The sequence below is a fragment of the Impatiens glandulifera genome, chromosome 3 (assembly GCF_907164915.1).
Source record: "Impatiens glandulifera chromosome 3, dImpGla2.1, whole genome shotgun sequence".
NCBI lineage: Eukaryota > Viridiplantae > Streptophyta > Magnoliopsida > Ericales > Balsaminaceae > Impatiens > Impatiens glandulifera.
The window spans coordinates 20,625,803-20,637,062 of NC_061864.1; the positions used below are offsets into that span (position 1 = coordinate 20,625,803).

An 11,260-nucleotide genomic window follows, 5' to 3' on the forward strand; every position below is an offset into this window, starting at 1 on the left:
CGTCCATAAACTTAAAACGGTTAAAAATAAAATAAAAAATGCTATCACATTTTTACCGTAATATTTTTTTCAAGATTTTTTATATTATTACTCGGATTATACATGCTAGTTATATTAAATCCAATATTTATAAACCACTCTAAATTATTTAAAAGCATAAATTTTTATTACAAAAACATCTACTTAAAAAGTTAATTACATTAAAAAAAAAAAATTAAGATTGTTATTGGGTGAGTATAAAATATGAATCAATTTCATTAGAGAAAAACAAAAGGGATTTACAGTTTATTTTATTTTTGGCTGAGAAAGGGGATTACAGTTTGATCTAACTCGTAAGGAGAGAAAAAACAATAGCTTTGAAAAATTCATTTCTCCATGATTCCGATCTAGAGCTTCTTCATTCCTAAACCGGTGGACTGGAAGGATTTGGTGATACAGGAACTACTGAGATCTCTTGGCAATGCCGCCACCGAAAGTTTCTCGCGGATTCTCTTTCTTCGGCGGCGGCAGCAGCAGCAGCACCGGCGGTGACGACACGGTTAACAAGTTCGGCGGACGAGATGATACTCAGAAGAAGTCCGTCCGTCTCGAAGATTTAGCGTCTTTGAAGCTACAAACCGATAAAGATGTCTATAGACCTGGTGATCCTGTTCTGATAACCATTGAGATCCGCAACAACAACAGTCACTCGGAAGTTGCTCATGTAAATGAGGATAGTTCACTTTTGATTGAAAACATGACCTTTGAAATGAAAGGTATTGAGAAGTTGGATACACAATGGTTCGCTACTCAGAAACCTACCCCTGATTCCAAGCAGAAAAGAGGTATTTATAAAAATCCATTTATTCTGTATTTGGAAGACTTGCTTGGACCTCTTTGATCTGATCTGTATATCCAATTATTGTCTTATCAGGTGAATATATTTTTATGGAATGCTCAACAATGACAGTGATTTCCAATCAAGTTATTTCATCTGGAGGAACCAGAACATGTAAGCGTGTTTTAACAGTGTTCTTTAGACTTGTTGTCAAAAAGCTATCATTAATACTTATACTTTCATTCAGATCTTGTCCGCACCTGTCTGCCAAGCATTGTACCTCCATCGTTCAGGGGTTCTACTATTCGTTATACATATTATGTTAGAAGTACATTATCTGGGCGGCATATGACTTTTGGGGATGACCACTCTGGCAGAAGATTCATCAACGCTCTTTCTCAACTGGTAGGTTATGTGATGTTTTAGTGCCAGTTTTTGCTTTAATCCATATGATATCATTCTTATCTGATAAGATAATTTGCTGATCTAAAGATAGACTATTGAGAAAATAATTCCAACTTTCAATTCTCTTTTCTATGGTTTCAAGTTACTTTATGAAACTTCAAATAGTTTTACTTCACATTAAATATAAAAGAAGATATTTTAGTTATGAAATCAATCCCTTAGCACTCACTCTATATGGACCTGATCCATATTACATCACATGATCACAAGGATAAAGTACCTAAATACTTTTAACACTTATATACTCATACACTGAAGCATATAAATTTGTCATATATATCTGGTTAGAAATAGGCCAAAAAAAATGAATTTAAAAGCTTCGTGGATATAGGCATGCTATTGAGATGATGGAATGGGTGGTGTCTTTATGGTATTGTTAACTGCATGAAGATCTATGACAATATGCTTAAGTCTTTACATGGAATATCTGATTACTAACGATATAAATGATAAGTTATTTGTTTTGTGACATTTACATTTTGATAAACTAAGCCAAGCTTAGTCTAATATGGGTCAGGCCATTCTTAATTAGCCTAATCTCTGTATACAAGAGATTGTTTTCATAGATGATTTGAGGATGAGAGTAGAGATTAAGTAATATGATTCTATTACAGCTTTAGTTTCCTGCTGCTAGTCTCTGCCTATGGCTCGCTGGAGTTTGAATTGACCACTACATCTGTTTCACCCTATAAAACAGTCAGTCATTATTTCCTATTGATACTGCAAATGGATGATAGCAGTCAGGGTTACACACTATAGAAGGGGATGAGACTTAGAGAAGGATAGGAGTGACATCTAGCTTATTATATACTTACATAATGTCAGTTACATTGCTTTTATTCTTTACTTGCTAGCATACGCCCTTATGGTGTACCTCCCCATTATTACATGTGACAATCAGCCACAGGTCATTCATGGTCTCCCAAGAAATACATGATTGTGCTTGAACTGTGTCCAACCCGGGCATTGACCAGGCTGGGAGTGAAAGTACAGGCCCAGCATGCCACGTGTCTACATTGACTTTGTTGTTGATGGAACACTAGAAGTTGATGGTATTGAAACCCGACACTGACCTGGCTTGTGTCGTACTAGTCCGGGAGTTATACAAAAAATATAGGCCTAATACAACTCAAAGTCATGTTAGACTTATTTTTTTATGTGATATTGCATGTTGTCATTCTCTTGAGACACCTTGAGCGTGAGAAATACAAGCACGCAATGTATCTTGTTAACGGAGTATGTACACAAGTGGAGATTTGAAGAGAAATAGGAAGAGGTGTTAAAAATGGAAGATGGAATGAATTGTAATTTGGTCTAGTGAAGAAAGGAACTGGGGTGAAAGAGTATATATATTATGTGTGGATGTATTATAACTGTAGTCATTTTCAAGAAACTCGAAATAAACATAAGAATTGAAATTACATACAACCTAAAAGTAATTCAAACAACAATTTATTTACTACATTTAAAGATAAACATGATGTCCGACGGACCATTATTTTCTTTTGAGAAAGAAGAGAACAGTAAAATTAATTATATATTGATATTTATTTTAACACCCAATTCCAATGGGATCTTAATAAGTTATTTTTCTCTTTTCTGTACTATGAACCTATTTTTTACATGACATTTAGGCAATTGCTTTATTATTTCAATAACCTCAAGTACAATTCAAGAAGCTTTGGTTCTTTGGACGTGTTTAAAAAATTATGCTATGCAGGAAGCCCGCATACCTTTACAAGTATGGTTGTCGCAGAAATCCAATGGCCTGCCCATTGAAGAAGGCTGGACTGATGGTGAGTTGGTTTTATTTCATTTCCATCTTTAACTAGAAATGATCTGTTCTGTAGCTAAAATATTTTCCTAAAATTTTTAGGATCCACTTTGAGAGAAATCAAGCTGGGTTTATCTGTTAATAACTTCAGTAATTCAAGCCTTTTTTGGTTGACTTGCAGGCATATTTAAGCTTAATACCTTCCTAGTTGCATGTAGTGGTTATTGATGCGAGTCTGAATTTAGTTTTCTAATGCTCTGACCTACGGTCCCTTGTTCATGTGAGAATATAGGATATACTCACCTCAACAAAGTAACTAGACCCATAACAACCCAAGCATAGAATGTGATAAGAGTCTTCCCCCCAAAAAAAAACTGATAAGGCACCAACCATCACATACTTGTAAACCATTTAACAATGTGGGATTACTTGCCTTGGTAGATGGACTTCATCAGCTATGTTGTTGTATATTTTAGCTTTCTGAAGGTGTAAGAACCTTATGAAACTCAAATTATTATTACAATGAGACCTATGGAATCCCTATTTTCCTTCTACATTTTCTCCATTCTTAATCTTATGCTATGCTTTATTTCTAAGATTTCTTAGTAGTTCTTCAATTACAATTTCAAATTACATGTGGCAACTTTAGCATTCACTTCTAATATTTCTCCACCTGTTTTGGAATATTTTTACATTGAGTCTGTGTATATTTAAAATAATAATAATATCATACATTTCTCCTTTTGATGCTTTTAGGAATTGTTCCACCCTCAACAATCTTTCTGGATGCTTATTGGAAAGAGATGGATGGAGAATCTGATTGGGTAAGCTGTTTTCCCTTTCTCATGTTTTCTTTCTCCCCATTTTTTTTTTGTATCCTGGAATATGTCAATTTGGTATGTTTTGACTTTTGATGGTCTTCAAAGTTTTATTACAAGAACAGCTACTTAAAATCTATAATATTCTCATGTTGTATTGGATCTCACACGGTTACTTCGTTACAGGCAAGACTTAGTGAAACAAATGATGAAGTTGAAGAAGGTTATGAGAGCTCAAGAGATGAAATTTCATCTGTTTCTTCCTACAACCCCAACAAGAACAACATAACCAAGGCATTTGGAAGCTCACTGTCTCTACAGTCATCAGCTTCGAGGTCTTCTATGAAAGAAAGAAATAGCATATCTAACAATATGTCACCTCCTCAACTAGCTGTATCTGAGGTGCTATATGACTCGGGAGCGGGTAAGTTGTACACTGGTCATTGTTTATTTTAGTCACAATGATTTTTTGGCATTTTTGTGTACACTTTTTTTTTCTATAATTGTTTTAGCAGAACTGCCTTGAATTTTCAAAGTACCTTTTCCTTTACTAATATGTCCTACAAAACTCCATAATGGTTGTTTCTAGCAACAGATTTTCCTACATCGGCAAGGTCATCAACATTTTCTTCTCCAGTTCAGCGGCCAATATCTAGGAAGTCAGTTTCAACAGAAGATTCCAGATTGTTATCTGACCCTGGAGCTGTTGAGTCAGTCGCATGTAAAATATCCTATAGCTACTCCATGAATCTGTGTTAATCTTGCATCTTCATTCTTACAATATTTATAGCAGAAAATTAATTGCTGTCAAGATTTCCTGCAGCAGAAGGCTTTCTTCGAGGAAGATCTTACAATTTCAGATTGGATGACCAAGTTCTTCTGAGATTTTCACCTAAAAATCCTGACTCGTCTTATTACTTGAGTGATATGGTAATTACCTTTCATGATAATTCTGTTCAACTTCTTGTTCTTGTTTAACTTTATTAAACCTTTTTTTCAACAGATAGGTGGCACTCTTACTTTCTTTCATGAAAAAGGACTTAGAAGATGCCTCGAGGTTGGCTTGTTTTCTCTGCTCCATATTATTTCTTCTTCTATATTTCCATGCATTGTTTTGACTAGAACCATTGGTTATCATCATCCAGCTTTCTGTAACCCTTCAAATGTCAGAGACCATAAATCGTCGCTCAGTGCATCCTTCAAGGAAACATTCCCCCACAATTACCAAGGTATCTATATTTTTAAAGAAATCTTTTCAGTTTTTTGTCAGTTTTTTTCAGAAGTGTAGAATATGCATAAACAGTCAAAATGGATCTCTGGGATAATTTGTATGCAATTGCAGGTTCAGAGTGATCACCACGAGGTAGTTGCAGATTTGGTCCAAACAAGCTTTCTCTTTTCCATTCCCATGGATGGACCCATGTCCTTTTCTACTCCCCATGTTTCCATACAGTGGGCTCTCTGTTTCGAATTCTACACTACTCCGAAGAATGTGGATTGGACCAGGTACATCTGTCTAATGAATACATGAAGGATGCAATAGTTTTCTGTGTTTTGTGGCTTTTCCTTGTAACTGAATATTCAGGCATCATGTCCCTAGGAAATAAATAACTCAGGAAACCTTCATAGGGTAGCTCAAGTAGTAAGAGCTCTTAGTTCTCAAGTTTGATTCTCCCTTAAAGCACCTTGGTTTAAAAAAAAAAAATGTAACTGCACGAATCTGTCCTCAACCAGACCGCGACCTCCTTGGTGCAGCCCTTTTTTCGAGATGTTTTTTTTTGAATTTCCACTCTTTTAGACTAAGTCATCTGTTTGATGGGTTATTCTTTTCCATGAACTAGTCCTTTCTTACCTTCTAGAAGAGCACTTACCTAATCCGCTTTTGAATGGCGAGTCTAGTCTCCTCCCAAAAAACCTTGGTCTTAAAAAAAGTTAACTGCAGGAATCTTCCTCATTTCATTATTCGTTTGACTTGCAATGGAGAGTGACTTATTCTCCATAATGTCCAACCAGACCGCAACCTCCTCTAAGTAGCCAATTTTCCAGGAAAAAAAACCGTGAAGTTTGTTTTTTTATTTTTCTGTGAACTTCCAGCCTTAGACAAAGTCATTCTCTGTTTGAGGGGTTATTCTTTTTCATGAACTAGTCATTTTCTTACCTTCTAGAAGAGCACTTACCTAATCCGCTTTTAAATACTGAGTCTAAAGACTCAGAATTTTTCAGTATAAGTAGTGAGCTTTGTCATATCCTTAGTGTATCCTTAGTGTGAAGGAAACAAAAAGAAAATTCGAGAAAAAAAGAAGAAGGAAACAAGACTTGTAATAGGGAGGAAAAGAGAAATTTGCACAATAGAATAACTCTTAAAGTTGCACAAATTATCTATATCAATTGATAATCACATCGTCAGTTATAAATAGACATCTGACTGACCATTAATGAATAGCTAATCTAGTCATACTACATGGATTCTAATATGTAAGTATTCATACTTCATCTCATAGTACAGGAATCAAGGCTCTTTTAGGCCTTGTTTAATGTGGGTTATTTGAATAACCAAGAATAACCATTTGGTTATTCAAAATAAACTTATTTGGTGTAAGAAGTGAGTTATTTGAGTAAAATGACCAAAATGTCCTATATTAATTTTTAATGTGTTAAAATGTTATAAAAACTAAAGTGTAATTTGATATTTTCGTTGATGGTCTGAATAATGTGATGGTAGATTGGGTTGTGGGTTATTTGGTAACTGCACATGATGATATAATCTTTTAAGCTGATCGAATATTTTTTTTCTCTCTTTTGACTTTCATGTTCACACCTTTTGATGCTTTTTTTTCTTTATTTGGATTACATCGTTTCAGATATGAGCATCCTCTTCTTGTAGATGGAAGGGACAAATGTGAGTGGGTTCTACCAATAACAGTTCATGCACCTCCAGGGGCTCCATCTTTTCAGTTAAGAAATGAGAAGACTGCTTTCCCTTCTGAATCCTTGTGGGTCAGGACTTGAAGGTAAACTAAAATTTTAAATTCCAATTTCAAATTACAAACTATGCAAAAAGAACAAAAAAGAAACCTCGTTATTGGTCCATTGTTGCAGATTTTTGCTAGACTTTGAAGTGAAAATCCACCTTGAAAATGAAACCTAGCGATATTGCATAATAGCTGTTAGAGGTGGGTAGTGGTTATGCTGTCTTATTCTAAGTCGAGATTCTCATACTATATGATTACACATTGGACCGCTACTTTATCTTAAAGAATAGTGTATGCTCAAATTCGAATGATTTGTGAAAGTGGGCAGCGATTTTTCTTCATTTTTTTCACTAAATATCAGTTGATGAATTGCAATCTTACAAGAGATATTCCGACAATGTTTGTTAAAGTTCGTCGTGATATATATTATATTCATGTTACTATTTCTCGTAGTATATCTTATTGGGCTTGTTATGACTTGCAGAAGCTTTGTGTATTGATGCAATATGTGGCTTCATTTAGAACCACAACTTTTTCTTTGTATTGAGATAACATTTGGAAACTAAACTCGTCTATAAAATTGTATGTGGTTTCTCATCTCCAGATACTGAAATAGAAACAAAAATGTTTTCAAATCGACCCAAACTTATGATCTCTACACATGAATAAATATCGGCTGGTTGATTGGATTTCTTGGAAGCGAACTTAAACTTGTTTGTATCACCCGATAAGATTGAAGCCAATTTTACAATATTTAGTGATTCTATCAATTTGGTATTGTTCTTGTATAATACACTATGTCAAATCTCGCAACTCTATTACCCAATCTTTCTTAATTCCTTTGTATTTAGACCTTCTTTCATTTCATATAATTTGTTGATCTAAACAGAACCAGTTTTTGCTACCTTTTCAAAGAAAACTTTTATTTTTGTATCATCCATTGTACTAATTAATTTCAATACAATTGAAATTTATTGCCCACAATTATTTGATGGAACAATCAGCATCATAAACAATGTTAATAAGACTACTGAGTTTACAATACTTGGGCAGTTCTTGAGCCCTAGGTCTATGAATGGTTTTGACCATCAATGCCATTTCTTTGAGACACAGGCATAGATCCTTTTTCTTGGAGATTTTCCACAATTTTGCAGCTTCATCCAATGATTTGACACTTTTGCAACAATCCGGAGAAGGCTTTGGATCTTCTTTGTCGCCTGTCAAATAGCCCTCGCAAGGCAGCAACTTCAACACGGTTTCACTACACTTTGTCCTATCATAGGAGGCTACTTTGTTTACAATAACCATGGATACTAAAACCGCCAATAAAATCGACCATTTCATTGTTGTCTTTGTTGCCATTCTTTGATAATGAAATTGATATTGTTTTAGTATCTATTTATAAGAAACTTGTGATAGTAATTTTTCACATTTACTTAAAAAAAGCAATATTGGGATTTTGGTGGACTATTTTTAACTTGAGTAGGCAAAATATAATTATGGTCACTTATCTTCAATTTATACCTTTATCAATTCACATCACCCACTATAGTTGTGTATTTTTTAAAATGAACTTTCTTTCAATCATATTTATGAAATTTACATTAAAAATAAAGATAAAGGGATGCATGTCATTATCTCTTTACCACCTCAAACTAACTATTGTCATGATTCTTTCAAAAGTATGTCTTTAAATAAAGAAATGTGAAATGGGATAGAAATATGATCAATGCATGGAACTATTGGAAGAGGGAAAATGGAGATATGTAGCTAAATTAGTTAGGGAGAACAAACATTTTAAAATGAGTTTTTTATTTAAATAATTATTTTCAAACCAGAAATGTGCATTATATTTAGAAACAAGAATAAAACAAGTGAGTGAAAGTGGCTTATCTATACAGTAAAAATTATGAATAATTATGAATATTTCGACCAAGTCACTTTTACAGTAAAAATGATGAATAATTATGAATATTTCGACCAAGTCACTTTCTCCGAAAAGGCGATATGATTTGATACCGTGCTTTAACTTGAATTTCTCAAGTCAGCTTTGTGAAAGTTTATATTCTGAAAAATCATGCCTCAACTGCATTCTCTATGATTAGCTCTCTTGTTATATTCAAGATTTATTCTAAAACAACAACTTATAGAAACTAAACTCTATTAGATGCAGATTTATTATTGGGATCCTTATTCAGATAAAAAAATTCATAAACAAAAATACAATTGTTTTCAACTACTGAACCCTTTTTATCTTCCCATGTCATTTTTCTTGATAATTACAATAATATATATTATTCTAATTATAAATTTTAATATTTTTAAAAAAGTATTTAAAATTCAAACTTTTTATTTTTATTTTACGCCAATGACCTACATTCACTATAATACTTGTGACCTAATTTAGTTTGTTGTGTTATTTTTTATTTTCCTTGATATTTTGAATAATATTTGTTTGTTTTATTACAAATATTAATTTTAATATACTTTTTTTAAGTATTCAAATTACAATTTTTTTATTACTTTGCACATATATAGGTTTCACAAAATCCCTTTTAACATAATAATCATAACAGTTTTCAATCTCATAAACAATCTCTAACTTTTAAGCCCACACAATTTATACCAATTTATGCAAAAAAATAAATAAATTACAAATGTGTGATCAATTGATCTTATTTATATAATATCATCTCTTTAAAATCCATTTCCTACAATTAATTTTTTCTTACAATCAACATCTTTTTCAATCCTTATAAGACTACTCACATTACAATACTTGGGTAGTTGTTTAGCCCTCTCACGATTAATGGTGTCAACATCGGTTGCAATTTCTTTGAAGCATTCACATAATTCCGTCTTTTCAGAAATTTTCCATGACTTTGCATCTCGATCCAATGATTTGACATTCTCACAACAAAGAGAAGAAGGAATCAAATCTTCTTTGAGAGTGCTACCGTTCAAATAGCTCTCGCAAGGCAACAACAAAAGAATGGTCTCACTACACCTAGTCAGATTAGAAGGTTCTGCATTGTTTATGATAACCAACGATAATAAACCCACTAATAAAATAGACCATTTTATCGTCATCTCAGTTAATGTCATTCTTTGTCGATGGATGAAATTTATTGTCCTACTATGTCTACTTATATGAAGAAAGTGTAGCATTTTATCACCTTTATTTAAGAAAAATCTACATTTCGTTTTTGTTGGATTATTCTTTAACTTGAGTAGGAAAAATACATTTATGGGGGACATATCTTCATAAATAAATATCAATTTAAAATGATTATTTTATTCTACACAATTCCATTTTCAAATGAGATAATATAATATGGAAACTTGTTAGAAAATATGATTTTTTGTTTAATTGTTATATATTTATCACTTAATTCAATCAACACAATTTTAACTTTTAAGTAAAATGGAATCCTATAATATATGAGTAAAAACAATATTTTTTGTTTGTTACTTAAGTGATGAATAAATAAAATTTATAAAACAAATGAGTAAGCACAAAATAAAATATATGTAATTACAAAAAATATTGAGATTTAATTAAAAAAATATTTTTAAATGCATATGTCCAACTATAAATTTTGTATTTTAATATATATATATACATTATTTATTTATTGTTCACATATTTAAAAGTCAATAACTAAATCAACTAGCCGTCTTAGCTCAGCTGGTAGAGCGCGTGGCTTTTAACCACGTGGTCGTGGGTTCGATTCCCACAGACGGCGATGATTTTTTATTTTGGTATTTTTCTTACAACAATAAACTTAATTTCTATAAACATTATTTATATAAGGATAAAGATATACATTATTTATGAATGCTATTGTCACCATTCATTCTAAAAAAAAAAAGTTTTATAATAAAGAAATATGAAATGGGATAGAAAAAAAAAGTTTTATAATAAAGAAATATGGAATGGGATAGAAAGTGATGGATACATGGAGTGAGTTATTGAAGGAGGATAAAGGTGGATGGATATGTTGCTCAATCATTTAAGTAGGGAGAAAAAGGTTTTAAAATTAGTCTTTCATTTAAAAAAAATTAAAAATTAAACCTAAGAATTCAAAAATATGCAATTTATACATTTAGATTTAGATGGAATGACCACACTTTTAAGGTGTTTTTAATAAGTTAAAAAAAATAAAATTTGAAAGATAGATCTCTATTGGGGTAAAAATTGATTTGACCAAATAATTGTGTCTTGTATCATTTTGTTGAAGTGAGTTTTTGAATTTTTTTGTAGCAATGAATCATAATATTTACCAACTTGACTAATGAATCAAATCTTCTTTACTTGTATATCTTGAATATTTTAAACCATATTTTATCACATTAAATTTATTTTATATATTGTTTTTGTAGTTTTAACGTTTTTCTTATATTTTCTACCTAT

At 32.1% G+C, this 11,260-nt stretch overlaps 2 protein-coding genes and 1 non-coding gene across 4 annotated transcripts; 2 read left to right on the top strand and 1 right to left on the bottom strand.

The window, feature by feature from the left end:
* The first annotated feature begins 302 nt into the window (after positions 1-302).
* Positions 303-7,319, top strand: LOC124931394. 2 transcript variants are annotated; one of them, XM_047471846.1, is made up of 13 exons: positions 303-824; positions 914-991; positions 1,065-1,222; positions 3,003-3,078; positions 3,813-3,880; positions 4,061-4,298; positions 4,464-4,595; positions 4,698-4,804; positions 4,878-4,931; positions 5,020-5,103; positions 5,217-5,380; positions 6,736-6,885; positions 6,974-7,319. In XM_047471846.1, exons 1-12 carry the CDS (start codon positions 461-463, stop codon positions 6,881-6,883), a joined length of 1,671 nt encoding a protein of 556 aa, XP_047327802.1. In that variant the 5' UTR covers positions 303-460; the 3' UTR covers positions 6,884-6,885; positions 6,974-7,319. The 2 variants fall into 2 exon arrangements, with proteins under 2 accessions (XP_047327802.1, XP_047327803.1); XM_047471847.1 differs by having other exon boundaries at positions 4,470-4,595.
* Positions 7,320-7,830: 511 nt separating this feature from the next.
* Positions 7,831-8,208, bottom strand: LOC124929966 (non-specific lipid-transfer protein-like). Its single transcript, XM_047470342.1, has one exon. The coding sequence runs from the start codon at positions 8,206-8,208 to the stop codon at positions 7,831-7,833; it is 378 nt and encodes a 125-aa protein (XP_047326298.1).
* Positions 8,209-10,519: 2,311 nt separating this feature from the next.
* On the top strand, positions 10,520-10,592 carry TRNAK-UUU. The gene has a single exon. It is a non-coding gene; the product is annotated as a tRNA-Lys (tRNA).
* The last annotated feature ends 668 nt before the right edge of the window (positions 10,593-11,260 follow it).

Coding starts and splice junctions, on each gene's coding strand:
- LOC124931394 (XM_047471846.1), top strand. CDS start 461: ATGCCGCCACCGAAAGTTTCTCGCGGATTCTCTTTCTTCGGCGGCGGC. Junction 3,079..3,812: donor TGAAGAAGGCTGGACTGATG/GTGAGTTGGTTT, acceptor TGATGCTTTTAG/GAATTGTTCCACCCTCAACA. Junction 4,299..4,463: donor GCTATATGACTCGGGAGCGG/GTAAGTTGTACA, acceptor GGTTGTTTCTAG/CAACAGATTTTCCTACATCG.
- LOC124929966 (XM_047470342.1), bottom strand. CDS start 8,208: ATGGCAACAAAGACAACAATGAAATGGTCGATTTTATTGGCGGTTTTA.